The sequence below is a fragment of the Coregonus lavaretus genome (genome assembly GCF_964263955.1).
Source record: "Coregonus lavaretus genome assembly, chromosome: 30".
Taxonomy (NCBI): domain Eukaryota; kingdom Metazoa; phylum Chordata; class Actinopteri; order Salmoniformes; family Salmonidae; genus Coregonus; species Coregonus lavaretus.
Genome location: NC_140017.1, coordinates 17,996,686 through 18,011,955, shown reverse-complemented (window position 1 = coordinate 18,011,955; position 15,270 = coordinate 17,996,686). Strand labels below are relative to the sequence as shown.

At 39.7% G+C, this 15,270-nt stretch overlaps 1 protein-coding gene across 1 annotated transcript; it reads left to right on the top strand.

Moving 5' to 3' along the window:
* Positions 1 to 4,831: 4,831 nt before the first annotated feature.
* Positions 4,832 to 9,336, top strand: LOC311105427 (uncharacterized protein). Its single transcript, XM_084147578.1, has 4 exons — positions 4,832 to 5,036; positions 5,821 to 6,057; positions 6,391 to 7,576; positions 8,129 to 9,336. Exons 2-4 carry the CDS (start codon positions 5,919 to 5,921, stop codon positions 8,313 to 8,315), a joined length of 1,512 nt encoding a protein of 503 aa, XP_084003704.1. The 5' UTR covers positions 4,832 to 5,036; positions 5,821 to 5,918; the 3' UTR covers positions 8,316 to 9,336.
* The last annotated feature ends 5,934 nt before the right edge of the window (positions 9,337 to 15,270 follow it).

Sequence of the window (15,270 nt, the reverse complement as noted above, 5' to 3'; positions counted from 1 at the left end):
GAAGACGATGTGTCAGTTTCACAATCATCTACAGCAAGTAACAGAAGAGGGCAGCAGACTCAAGCACAGTATTATATCAAGAACCCCTGGCAGGGATCCTTGTTTTGTGTTTCTTCATTTTTGGGATGGGCTCATTTTGTGTAATCATTGCGTACTTGATAGATTAATATATTTAAATGATGTAAGAATAATAGTACTTTCTGGTCAATATCTAATACTGATCAATATCTAATTCAAATAAAATGTTATTGGTCACATACATGTGTTTAGCAGATGTTATTGCGGGTGTAGTGAAATGCTTGTGTTTCTACAGTGCAGTAATGTCTAACAAGTAATATCTAACAAATTCACAACAATACACAGAATACACACTAATCTAGAGTAAAGGAATGGAATTAAGAATAGATAAATATTTGGATGAGCAATGTCCAAATATTGTAATGCAGTATCTGCAAGGGTATTGTATTGCAGTATCTGAATCACCTCATGAGGCTAAGACAAGTCTACTCTATATGAGGCTCCTTCTGAAGTGATCCTGCTCTTACAACTCAACTGTATTGAGTTGAATCTGCTGCATCTTCATCAAAATGTTGAAGATCAGAGTGACAAAAACAAACGCTCATTGACACATTTTGACAACGAATCTTCATCAGAGCACACATTATCTAATTTTTGTATACAGAAGCCATACGGACGCACTTGTGTGTGGGGACTGGGGAGATTTGTCTCCACGTGGCTGGCCTGTTGATGAGGGACTGATTAAGCCTGTGGTTGTGGATGACACTGGCTGCTGCTGCCTGTTAGTTCCCTATAGACCCAGACTGCTGCTGAGGCTCAAAAGGCCCCTGTTGTCATGGGAGGAGCGACTGATCATGGCAGTACTGCTGTTGAGGACCGTCCCTGTTGCTCTTTCATACCCATTCTGGGTTCCCTATCCAGTATCTAGTATCTATAATCCCTCAGGATAACCCCTAGTGGACTGGCACTCCACAAATATTCTCAGGGTGGGATTCACAATAGATTGTCGGGTGGGAGTAAGTAAGTTGCTGAGGGAGAGATAAGAACATTATTTGAATACTGTAAAACACTTGTTCCCTTTGGCTCTAAGATCAAAGGCTTATTATTCCTTGGCGTGATGAAACTACAATGGCTTGAAATCACTGGATCGTTGTCTATTCGAACCCATATTGTTATGTGAAACTGCAGTACTCAAATAAGATTCAGTAATCCAGTAACATTATCTGAACATGTAACTGCAACCCTCATGTCCTCCCTTTGAAATACTAATGTCTAGGATTTGTTAATTTCTTAGTGATCTTCCCATAGTGACTGCTTGTAATCGGGCTCCACAACGATGAAGCATTAATACTGTTGTCATCCCAGAGGCTGGTGTTGTGAAGGTGAGGGTAGTGTCTCCCTCCTCCCTCATCCTACAGTCTTCCACCCAGGTCCTGTTGATGTACTGCTTGTCTCTCACTGACATGCAGTCATTTTTTACATGACAGACAAAACGGTAGTTGCATCCCAAATTGCACCCTATTCCCTAAATAGTGCATGACTTTTGACTAGAGTCTATGGGCCCTGGTAAAGAATAGTATACTATATAGGGAATAGGGTGCCATTTGGGATGCATGTTTTACGTTTACATTTTACATTTTAGTCATTTAGCAGACGCTCTTATCCAGAACGACTTACAGTTATTTTGTGGTCTGCTGCCTTAGCTCTCCTGTTCCTGGTCAGCTCATAGTCAGGGCTGTGGAGCATAGGATACTAACTACCTCCCCAATCTGAGCCACTATCAGTTAATGACTGAAGGTGACTGTGAGAGAGCTTAAGATGAAGGTGAACAAAATGTCACAGGTATGATTAATGAAATGAAATGAGATCTGAAATTAAATGTAATGAGAACCTGAGAAGCCTTGCCTTAAAATACATGCTTAAAAATTGTCTTTAGCCTCTACTTCACTCTTCCTGCTCAAATTCAACCCATATCCTAAAGCATATCAAACCAGACTTTCCAGAACACTGCACTTTGTTCTCCCACCATCATTCACGTTTTGTGTACAGGAAATAAGCACAGCATGTATGAAATACTGTTAAACCAACTTAAAATACAATATCCTAAAGTGATGCTTTTGGCCCAGTGAACAATTTAAAAAAATCTACTTTTACCGTCCATGTCAGGGTAAAATATGTTATGGTATTGATATTCAGGCTCAAGGTCAATATGATTCAAAGTATTTTTGTAAGTAATGTATGAGCATTTGTATTAATTCAACACAGAGATTATTTCTTCTTCTGAATGTCATACAGATTTACAAAAGATGAAGCTCTTAGTTCCAGCTTGTGATTTAACCACATTTGACAATGCAGCACACTATCCGCATGATAAGATGACAGGATGACAGGATGACAGTCCCTCTTCCTACCAAGCTTCCTCAGGGATGATTGACTTTCAAGAAGGTTTAATCAAATTAAATGTCATATCTTTGCAAATTTGCCTCTGATTAAATGTTTCTGGATTATTCTATACAAATTGATTTCCGTAAAGGATGATTTTGACAAACTATACATACAAAGTATAGGAAGCAGTTCCATTGTTTATTATAGTACAGGATTGAATCATTACAATGACATCTTAAACACAAGTCATGTGGGAGGGAGGGTGGATTAAAGGTTTCAAAAGTGTCCCTGAATTGGCAGGAACCTGTAGTGTTGCTTCCCATGTTGCCAATCCCTGTGAAAAGTTAATGTAAGCAGGATTCGTAGGGAGCTGGTGATGAAACTATGCTGTAACTGTTACCAATGTGCCATACTTGCGAAGTGCAAGCCCTCCTTTGAAAGCATTTCTCTCTATGATGTAGGGTCAGATATCTCAAACCTTCTTGTACAGCAGTTGCAGAATAATGGAAGGCAATTATGCTCAAAAAGGGGCAATGCTTTTGCAGCAGAAAATATTATTTGTATTATTTTCCATAAATGAAAATGGGAAAGATGTGCATATTGTCACCATCCACACACACAAACATCCGTTTGTGATAGCATGCATCAGTATTTATTTGGTGTTCCGTGTTTCATTTTTCCATTATTCCAAATCTTTAAGAACTTCTCAAAAAGCAACAGTACTCTCCCATATGATTATAATAGTTCCATTTCAATTTACTAGTGCTGGTCTCCTGGAGAGAAATTATACAATAACAATTGGACTACAATAGCAAGTGGACTACATTCCTCAACAATGTTGTTGATAACACCAGATGGCGTTTCTGCTGCTATCAGATGGTTAATGTTGTCAGAAATAGAAACTGTGAATGAAGCAAACAAACAAAAAAACAAAAAAACGTGGGTCTTATACTATCTCCAGTTTTCTGCATTATTTGGGGAATGGAATAGAGTAAAATTATAATATATTAGAATAGAATAGAGGTTGCAGGTTAGGTTACACACGTCGAGAAAGAATAGACGTAGAAAGGTCAGACTACTGCAGGAAGTTTTCATGAAATTCATGACACGCATATTACAAATGCAAATAATTAAGAGGTTATGTGCACAAAAGCTGCAACACGTGCAATAACAAGAACATTGTAAGCACAGAGGTAAGGGGATTCTTTTAAACCCTTGGCAACAGACATGCTGAAAAACATGTTTTAAAAGGGGGGCAGTGTTCCCTATTACTATAGCAACAGGAAGACATGGCCGCTTCAATCAGCATTTGGTTTCTCTGTGAGGAAAATGCATAGCAACTCCAGACCGAGAGTGGTGTAACTGTTGTACAAATGAGAGATAAAGTCAAGTGTAAGCCGCTTTGACCTCCTGTGTGTCCTTTTGTCCTTCTAACCATATAGCCCTTTGGAATTATTATTATACTTTTATTAATATTCTATAAACAAAATTTGGTAATAAGACATTTTTAATAGCATTTTGACTATTTTAGTTGAGATGAAATGGATGGCTGGTAGCCTACTAAGTTTTTCTCTGGTTGAATACACTAAAGTGGATGACATTTATAGAAGAAGTTGCTCATTTGTAAAGTTATAGGTTGCAACCTTCTTATTATAATTATTCAAGAGGTCATGTCTTATGGAGGATATAATGGTCCTCTGTAGCTCAGCTGGTAGAGCACGGCGCTTGTAACGCCATGGTAGTGGGTTCGATCCCCGGGACCACCCATACACAAAAAAAATGTATGCACGCATGACTGTAAGTCGCTTTGGATAAAAGCGTCAGCTAAATGGCATATTATTATTATTATTTATAATAAATACTGAAAGTGGCAGGTGGCCTCTATCTCCTTACTACTTGTACGCACGTATACAAAGTAACATTGGATCTATGACAATTAAAAATCATTGGACAATTCATAATCGACCAATAAGAGGTTTAGCCAAGATAAACCAATAGTGTGCCCACAATCTTACAGCATTCGTCGAATCCCCTGCGTATCTGATGCAACAGGGCTGCAACAAAAGCTACACATTCGACTACAAGACTGTATCCTTCCTCCCGGGTGTGAGACTAAATAGTCCCTTATTACAGAAGGCTTTATGAAAGACATTCTCTGTTGGGGACAATTTATTTACTAACAAGATATTAGCTCCGAAATATTATCCATAAAAATACCATGATGCAGAGGTGAATTACGTTTTTGAAACCCAAGTGTGGTTGTAGAAATGTAAATATATATTATTATTTAAATGTAAATAATTTAAAGTTACATCGCTTTCTTTCCATTTTATTACAATATGACTTTTGAAAATAACAGACCGTGGAAAGTCCCTTGGATATGACGCGATAAAAGGGGTGAAATGTAAACTGCGGATTGATTTGTGACAGTGTGATACGGTCCGGCTTTAGGAGTTCCAGAAGAAGTAGCAGATTCCTAAACTTTATGTTTGCAACTCATCTCTTCATAACACACCATATGAAGTGTTCTTAGGACGATATGGCTTATTAAATTGACCTCACTGTCACTCTAGTTATTGTGCTTTGCATTTGCAACGCACTTCCAAAGAACTATCCTATTGAGAAATAATGGGGTAAGTGAAATGATTTGTTCTCTTTATTGTTGTGAAGTATAATGTGTTGAATATGTTAGTTTTGACATTGTAATTGTTTTATTAACCATTTCTGAAATGATGTTGGGGTTAGTGTAATGACCTTTTAGTCTAATAGAGATATTTTGAATCTACAGTTTTACAGTAGCCTACTGAGCTCAGAAGTGAGAACTGCCACTGAAAAATATTTTATCAATGGGCTACTAGTCAAATCTATATTTTTCAAATGTAGAAATGTTCTATATGTTAAAAACATTAACATATAACAATAGTTGGAATGAGAGGAAAATAAGAATACTTTATAAGAATACTTTTAGTATTTGATCTATAATACACATAGGCACATAACTAACATGAAAGTTGTTTACTATACTGTAGACGCTGCTCTCCTGGACTGTGATATGGATTATAACAAATACAATTTGATATGTTGTTGAGATATTATTGTTGCATTTTATGAGGGGAGTGAGGTTTCGTAGAGACAGTGTTATATAGCCCTGAAACATATTTCCTAACCTAACTTATTTTCCTAAAGTAGTTTCATAATGTGAAAACTGAGATGTTGGTTTATGTATGTAAAATGCAATTATCAGGAATCTTCAACCATTTTTGGTCTGTGAAGACTATCTGATAATTGTACAATTTGAACAGGTGTTTTTAGTGTGTGGTGGTTTTGGGGGTGTGGCAGTGGGGTGAAATGGGGTGTTTGGGTGTGGAGTAGAGTTAGTTGTTGATTATTTTCATTTGTATTTTTTGTCATTCACAGGTCTTCAAGTGCTCCCAGCACTCTGTTCATAGGGACACTTCTCTTGAACCCTCGCACACTTAGTGCATTTCACAATTTTGACCGAAATAAAAGACACGATGGCGGCATCGATCCTTCGCAGGAAAATTCCTCTTGTTTGCACGGTCGACCTCATCATTCCCTCTCCCCAACAAGCTAACGACAGCCAATCCTGGGGAAGGAAGGGGGCGGAGTTATCGGAGAGACAGCACATAATTGGTGAGTTACGGCAAGACGCTTTTTTATTTTTCCACATTACAGGAGGAACCGCACTGCAGTACAAGCTAAAGTCGTAAAGTGAGTTAAGCTAAGTGGATATTTTACCAATGAAGACGATGGCGTTCAATCATTTTCAAATGATCGGTTCGTTTCACAAGGATATGTTTTGTTCTTTTTTTTCAACATCGTCTTCGTTTTGAGATTTTTCTACATTTATCATCATTTATCGTCTGAAATTAAAGGACAGATTTTTTAAAATCCTCATTTAATTTAAATTACATTTTTGTGTTCATTTAAATTCAATATTTGTAACGTACATTTAATTTTTCGTAGGTGATGGTCAGACGGACTGGATGACGGAAAAAGTTGATTTGTCTTCATTCCAGTCGACTACTGAATCCTCTTCTAGCTCATCTTCGCCGCCCTCACCCTTGGAACATGATGTTAAGGTGCACTCTGACTTGGAGGTCATGACCTCTCTTTTGCAAGAGGAGCTTACTCAGCTTGAGGATTACTTCCGGTCTGAGTCGACTTCAACCAAATTGGACAAATCACCAAAATGTGACAAAGGCGCCCAAGCAATGGGTGCCCATTCTTACTACCAGTTGCCCTATGCTTCGTACAGTGGCAACCAATCAGAAACCAGCCCACTGGTTGTTACCCTGGCAACAGAAGAACTTGACCGGGTGAGCTTCTGTGGTGGTCCCATTGGAAGACACAAAATAGAGAGACCAGCCCCATACAACTATCATCATCGTTCATACAATACTTGCCGAAGAATAGTTTCAGATGGTGTCAACAAAGTTGGAGAGGAACTTGAGCATGACACCTGGAGTGCCAAAGGAAGTTACTCAGGAAGCACAGAGGTGGCTGTTAACCACTGTTCTACATTGAAGAGAGTTGGGAAGAGCATTGGCAGTGTAAAGAAAGTCAGAGGTGTATCGTTGAAGGAAGAGGAAAGTTATTGTTTTACAGAGGACGTTATTTGCAGTGAAGAGATGACCAGAGGTTTTTGTATGGTTGGGTCCTTCGATACCCACCCCAAGAGAGAAGGACAGTTGATCCATGGTATGAAGGTTAGTGGCAGTGGTTATGATGGTATGGGGCTGGAGGTCTTGCATTGCAACAAAGATGGTGGACTCTCTGGAACTATTCCTCAAGAGCCAGAGGCAAACGACGGCTATTACCACCACCACCTGAACGTTGCTCATACAGAGCCTTATAATAGCTTTATAGGTGAAATCGAAGAGCCTACACAAGTACATGGTATAGAGCCCCAGCATGGCCACTACCTCTTTCCAGAATGCCTTGGAGACCAAAGCTACGAATATCTGTCAAGAGGAGAGAGCGAGGTGCCAATGGTGGGCTCGCCCATTCACAGGCAAGCAGCACAGAGGCTAAAGGAAGATCCATGCTCCCTGAGCTGCCTCAAACCAGGCCTTGTCGCTGTCCTTCTGGAAGGACATACCGGAGAACGGAAGCAGAAGAAGAGAGACCAGAACAAAACAGCTGCTCACAGGTATGTTGTGAAAAATGTACTGATTTTCTCTGTGTTATAATGTTTAAATAAAAACTGTGATGATAGAATGTTTGGTCATTCTTTAGAGTCTGACCAAAGAAACGTCTGTGCACATTTTAAGTCAGCGGGGAAACTCATCTTTTAAAGTTGAAAATCAGAACTTTTTTTGTAGACCTTCATCTCTGGTTTGAATGGGATCACTGTGGCATTTCACTGGTGTGATAGTGCTACCATAATTGCTTAGATATACATGTGTTTATGAAATATGAAATCTGAACTCTTCTAATAGGTCCTGCTATCTTGGAAATCTAGTAGTTGAGGGATGAGGGTGGGAAAACATGTCCATGTTAAATTCATGTCACTAGCTGTCTCTATCTCTTAGAGACAACTGATATTGAACTGCCAGCTTTCTGTAGCTCAGTGACCCAGACAAGTCAAGGGAGCTTCGACAAAGATACAGAAAGTCCTGTGGTAGGGTTTTCCGGACAGATGGGAAAAGGGGGGGGTTCCAACGGTAGGTGCAAGCTGACCCTGGTATTTTGTAAACTGCAGGTATCGACTGCGTAAGAGGGCGGACCTGGACATACTGGAGGAGGAGCTTCATGGGCTGGAGGGACAGAACCGGGAGCTCCGCGACAAGGCGGAGTCAGTGGAACGAGAGATTCAATATGTCAAAGATGTACTAATTGAGGTCTACAAGGCACGTAGTCAACGCCTAAAGCAAGATGCCAGTGCCTAATCTCCCACCCACAACACCAGCACTCACATCAACAGCACTTGTTTGTTCAAAATTATAGTTGCATGATTTTGGTAGTTTTTCTAAAAAATAAAATAATATAATCGCTTTATTATTGTTACAGACAATAAACAACACAATGTACCTTTCCAAATGTTTCCCTGAATGACTTCAGGTCCTAGTTAGTGAATTTAGGAGGAAACTAAACCGTCCGTGACCACTGTGACACTGACCTGCACCTATAGCCTTGTAATGTTTGAGCTTGCATTGATTGACCGTTTTACTGTCATTTTCTAACAGTAATAGAAGCGATTGAATTATGTCTGTGTTATTGACACACAATGGCAGCATAAAGGAAGGAAGCTTTATTCTGTGATGTTGTATGTTTTGTTTTATTTATTCATTTAAGTACCCTTTTGCTTTGTCCACTCATTTGGTATAAGGGATTGAAGAAGGAATGTTTAAAATGCTGTGGAAAAGTTCGTTAATAAATGCTGCAAACTACTAGAACATGTTATTGCTAAAATGCTGATGTAGAACTTGTAGGAAACCACCAAGACCTTGCTAAAGTACCCAATGCATGTTTGATTGTTAAAAAAGCATGATTGATTGTTATTTGAAAATGACAATATTCTCTTAACTATATGGCTTCCCGATTTAATGATTTCCATAGAGCATTTTCTCATGTCATGCTTTAACTGTTTTAGTTTCATTAGCTGACAGCTTCTACAGAGCTTTACCCTCAAATATTTAATCATACTCAGGATGTTTGTCCACTTTTACATAATGGGGAAAATATACATGGCATTCACTGTTTTATCATCTTGCTTTTTTTCAATGGCTGTATTTTGCGAAAAAAACAATCACCTGTTGACACAACAATAAATTGTTGTTGGGCATGTCTTCATGAGAATCTTATTTGATGAATATGTGTTGAATTCAGGTCAACTTGTTTGATAGATGACGATAGCTGGTCAATATCAGGTAAATTGCAGCCAAATAAACTAGTTATGTTTTTATCATTTATTCTTTGTGGACTGTTATTACAATACATTGTTATTACACTATTATAGAAGTCAGACACAGTTTACATCAGTGTTGCTTAACCCATTCCTGTGGAACCCACAGAGGGCAGGATTTCCAAGCCTTGGTCATGTAGCTTAATGTATCTTCTTGAAGACTTGTTAACGGTGGACTCGATGTCTGTCAAAGTCCAGCGAATAAACGACAACGTTGTCAAGGTAGATCGAGAGGGAGTCTCAACATCGGCCCAGACACCGCTGTGTCTGGAGCATCACACAGGCCGTAAAGTATCCGCTCAAACACGTAGAAACCCAATGGGGTGGTAAGGGGCATTGCAGGGGCATTATACAGACCGAAAGGTACCCGCTCAAACTCGTACGTGGTAAAAGCTGTCCTCATAATCTGCGGCTCTAGTCTGGTAGAACCAATGTGATTGCTGCATTCACCATTCTATTTCACTCCACATATTACAGAAGGGTGGACGCTGCGATCAGGCTGGTTTCACCAGGCTATCGCGGATCCATCTCGACCTGCCAATATGTCGGTGTATAGTTCTGAAGGAATCAGATTGTTGTAGCAATATGGCCGAAACCCTGACCCCGATAGAAAGGTTAGGTGTAGTACTGTATCACCATTTTGTATACACCTATTCAATTCCTTCATATCCCAATAGACTATGCATTCTATTTGGGCTGTAGTCTCAAAGTGATAGACAAGAGTAGGAAGGCGAGATGCCCCTCCCTTCCAGGGGCGGCCTGTTCAATAGGGCGATATGGGCGACGCACTGCCAAACGGGAAAAGGAAGGGATTTTTTTTCTAATCAATTATATCACGGCAACAGTAGTTATCAGTGTTGTAATCTATACGTCTGATCTGCCACAGTGCCACACTGCCACTAAATGTCGAATCAGGCTAAAGTCGTGCTTCAAATGGCTCCCCCCCCTTTTGGGGCGATTTCAGTCAGGTTGAAAATCGCCCAGAAGTCTCTCATAGCCTCTAATGTAAAATCTATTTTTTTCAAATTTCAGAGCCTTCAATACAATCTCTATGGGTGTCTGAGGGCTTGCACTTACGCACTTTCGTCATACGTAACGTAACGTAACCATGAACGTAACTGAGAAAAGAGCGGATTGTGTCTTTGAAAGAAGTTCCTTTTTGTCGGCGAACAAATGAAGATAAATTGGCAACGAAACAATTAGGACCTCCCAGACCAAATTTAATAATTCAACAGGTTTCTACTAAAGGCGGAAAGTCCTACACCCGAGGATTTTCCAAAAATTGGTACGAACGGAAAAATAACATTGCCACTCAACTTGATGAGGGATACAGGCTAGCTGTCCGCCGCCACAACGATGAGGTTAGTGTTGATAATCACAAGTTTACTGGAGAACTGAGACCAAGTAGAGACTTTGGACAGGGTGGATATGGTATAATAAAGGCAGTTTATTCAGAGGTAAAGATATCTGGAATCGCGTGCACGGACCCGTTCGTCAAACTCTTAGGGAGCTATAAATTAAGCCCCATTACTTACCATATCAGATAAGAGAAATTGCTGCAGCTACATATATTTTACATCCTGGCCCTACATAGTTCACTATTTGCATCACTTACCAAAATATTACATGTGGTCATATATGCTTGGAAAGTGGAGATGCCATAGAACGTCAAAAAAGTAAACATTGCTGGAGACACATTGCCGTTTTGGAGAAGACATCGCGTTTGCTAGCGAAGAGATTTGTTGTGGCAAATGAACTTGGGCTGGGAATTGCCAGGAACCTCACGATAAGATATATGCATCAGCATTGCGAGTCTCATGATTCTATACGTATTGCGATTCGATACTGTGATTTTATTGCGCACCATATGTCTGTTGCAGAGGGATCAGAAAGCCATGAGAACGAGTTTTGATCAGTCATGGAAATAAAAGTGCTGAAAACAAATTGGCTCCCAATGTGAAAAGATTGAGAACAAGCTATGAAGGAACAATAATGGTGTTTTGGTGCAGGTACAGCCAACTAGCGCTAAAATATTGCGATATTGTCAATACAGTATATCGTAAAGTATCACTATGTAACTCGATTTCTTTCACCCCAATCCCTCAAATTAACGGTAAATAACTGAATTGTTTGCCCCACATTTAGCTAAGATGATTAGCTAGCCAGCTAAAATGTTTTATTTAGTTAGCAGTCGCATCTACAATAGTTTACTGTCAATAACATGTCTCCAAAAATGACGTGGTGTCTCCAATTGTGTTGACATTTTACAATTGCGATGCGCATCCATGAGTATCCACTTTCTGTAGCTCAGCTGGTAGAGCATGGCGCTTGTAACGCCAAGGTAGTGGGTTCGATCCCCGGGACCACCCATACACAAAAATGTATGCACGCATGACTGTAAGTCGCTTTGGATAAAAGCGTCTGCTAAATGGCATATTATTATCTGAAGAGAGCCCCGAAACATTGTGTGCAGACATTTTATGCAATAAATGAAGTAGGTTGAATCTAGTAGTTCTGATCTTCTGATTGGTCCTGATGAGTTGGGCGAGGTCCCCTCCAGGCTACTGTCACTGTTGCATTGGCTCTGAGTCGGGTTCTCTGTCTTCAAATGTTCAGCCTAAGAGAGGGGATTTTTGTGTGTGTGTGTGTGTGTTTAACAGTGATGATGTGTGTGTGTGTGTGTGTGTGTGTTTAACAGTGATGATGTGTGTGTGTGTGTGTTTGTGTGTGTGTGTGTGTGTGTCCTCAGAGCAAGAACTCGTGAGTTGGAAGAACTGAGAGGCCTATGGCGTGGGTGTTGTCCTTGGCCACCTGCTGACAAGGCTGACAAGATAGGACCCTTTTGTCCATTGTTATTGGATAGGAACAGAACTTATAACCAGCTCCTGACCTAAATAGATCTTAGCACAACATTTTACTCAACATATCATATTCCATATTCACTATAACAAATATATTTACTACGACATTAGCAAGAACCGCCACATCCTCAGCCGGCTAATCCAGTGTGTGAAGTTTTGCGGAGTGTTTGAGTTAGCTTTGCGAGGCAAAGATGAAACTGAGGGCTCCACCAACCCTGGTAAGCCAACACTTTTGAGATCAGTCAATAAATGCTTCTGGTATTGACTTATATGCTGCCCCTGTCTTCATGTTGTTGCTGGACATATCTTTTTTAAAATGTGTGTAGGTCACCTAAATCATCAGAAAAATTGCCCCCCCTGAGAATTTTTTCAGGAGCCGCCACTGCTCCCTTCTATGTCTGTTTTGAATCAATATTTCACTCCCTCTGGTCTGGTTGGCTGCATTGCAGGGAGAGTAAGTACATCTATTTTTCACCACTAGAGGCATGTACAGTAATGATTGATTACGCATATAATGATGAAAATGAGTAAAGATTCTGTTCACAATAAAGTATTGTGTTTTTCAGGGAAATATGGGACATTTTACAGGGAAATAGTTATTGAGTGGCGCAGTGGTCTAAGGCACTGCATCGCAGTGCTAACTGTGCCACTAGATCCTGGTTAGAATCCAGGCTCTGTCGCAGCCGGCCGCGACCGGGAGATTCATGGGCGGCGCACAATTGGCCCAGCGTCGTCCAGGGTAGGGGAGGGAATGGCCGGCAGGGATGTAGCTCAGTTGATAGAGCATGGCGTTTGCAACGCCAGGGTTGTGGGTTCGATTCCCACGGGGGGCCAGTATAAAAAAAATATGTATTCACTAACTGTAAGTTGCTCTGGATAAGAGCGTCTGCTAAATGACTAAAATGTAAATGTTAACACAAACACAATTTCTGTAATGCTTGCAAACAGTCACTATGGTAGTAGGAGATCATACTCTCTAGTGTAAAGTCAGGGAGGAAAACAGAAAGGGTCAGACATACATACAAACAAACATACATCAACAATCTGTTGGTCTCATAGTTCTACATAACGGTCAATACAACAATCATGACTGGAATGAAGCTAAAGTACTAATCTACTGCATACCCAGAGGCCAAAGGCACACTGAGGAAGACTGGTATTTGCAGTGACAACAGAAGTTCCCAATCTCATCAACCACCACTAGGAGGGTGTGTGAAACCTCTCCATATCTATACTACAGGGGCCTCTGAAAGTATGAGGCAATCTTACACAATTCTTACAGATCAGAGAGAGAAAGAGGGAGTCGCTAGAATGTGATTACATTTGTATTGATAGTATAGCACATTTGGAGGTCCATTCAGTTACAATTGCAGTTAGATCAGTAAAGACTATCAATTTTATTGTTGTGAAAAATAATACATTGTTCACATGATCAGACAGACAGAAACCTGAACAGAAAAAAAATATTCTGGGCAGTAATTAATGTCTTCACCACAAGATGTCCAGCTCAGCATTGAAGACCCTCAGAAGTGTAACATCTTATAAACTCAGGCATCACTAAACCCAAAGATGTGAGTGACAGCCCATCATTTGTTGAACAACCATCCTCCCGCAAGACTAAAACAAACGTATAGCTGCTTGCGTTCGTATCAGTTATCAGCTTATTCGTTGGTCAACAAAGCCTCGAGACAACCAGTCTAAATTAGAATTGCACACAAATGCAGAAATAAAGAACATGGGTGGCTATATTGGCGTGACTAATGTTACCGTTGGCTGAATCCTAACCTCATCCCCAGCCGGCTCTCTCTCTGTTGACCCGGAGCATTGGGACGAGGTTAGCTGAATCCTAACCTGAGATCTGTGTGCTTATCTTGATTATTTTAGTTAGAAAATCTCCAATAAATTCCAAAAGGTCTGAGTTGTGCATATATCTAATTCAGCTCCTTCTGAAAAAAAAAACACCTGTTTCCATTATATTGATCAAATGTATACAAATACATATAAAACCATTACATACCAAACACCAGAATACAGATAATGGTCTCTTTATAGTGGGATAAATAGTTACTTTACAGATGTAGGATCTTAATTTGTTCACCCTGTTGCAGGAGAATTTTCCTGCAATGCAGGAAATGTAAAATGTGTAGTGTATTGAGGTTTAAAAAGGATTCTGAAGTTTGTAATTTACACTTCGAAATTTCAGACGTGATTCTTCCTTACGAACAATGTCTTCCTACGTACATATCTATTAATTATAATCCACATAATAATTCCTATTTCCTGTTGATGCAGGATTATTTTCTTGCTGTAGCAAACTGGCTAAAATTAAGATCCTACATCTGTATATTTATGCCAGTGGTTGAATTGGGGATTGTTGAGCTTTATCACCATATGTTGGTAGACAGGATAGTCGAAATTGAATATATTCCATAGAAAAAAATAACATTTCCACCACCTACATAGTCCCAATTCAGCCCCTGTTTAAGCGCATTTGGAAAGTGATACATGTACGAAACAATAACAATAATAAAACCATAGTAATAAAAAGGGTTTTCATGCACTTCATATGAATGCCGTGAACCCCAAGGCCATACAACTCCTACTAAAGTACTATCACAGCCATTACTGCTCCTACTCTCCTTGCGCCACATCTTTCATTACTTCTACCACTACTCGTATGATTGCTGTTGCAGCCACAGCTACTTTGCTACTACAGCCCCACAACACTACCACTACAATTACTACTAGCCCTACCGTAAAACCTTAACAAAAATGCATTTCAAATACAATTACTACACCACTACAACTATAAATCAAATCAAATCAAGTAAAATGTTATTTGTCACATACATGTGTTTAGCAGATGTTATTGCGGGTGTAGCAAAATGCTTGTGCTTCTAGCTCCGACAGTGCATTAATATCTAACAAGTAATATCTAACAATTTCACAACATATACCCTATACACACAAATCTAGTAAGGAATGGCATTTAAGAATATATACATATATGAACAAGCAATGACAGAGCGGAATGGACTAAGATACAGTAGAATATTATAGAATATATACTACTATATG

Bases quoted from the DNA above. Each gene is read 5' to 3' on its own strand.
- LOC311105427 (XM_084147578.1), top strand. From the start codon at position 5,919: ATGGCGGCATCGATCCTTCGCAGGAAAATTCCTCTTGTTTGCACGGTC. The intron at 6,058-6,390 runs GTGAGTTACGGC...AATTTTTCGTAG, and splicing joins GGAGAGACAGCACATAATTG to GTGATGGTCAGACGGACTGG. The intron at 7,577-8,128 runs GTATGTTGTGAA...TGTAAACTGCAG, and splicing joins AACAAAACAGCTGCTCACAG to GTATCGACTGCGTAAGAGGG.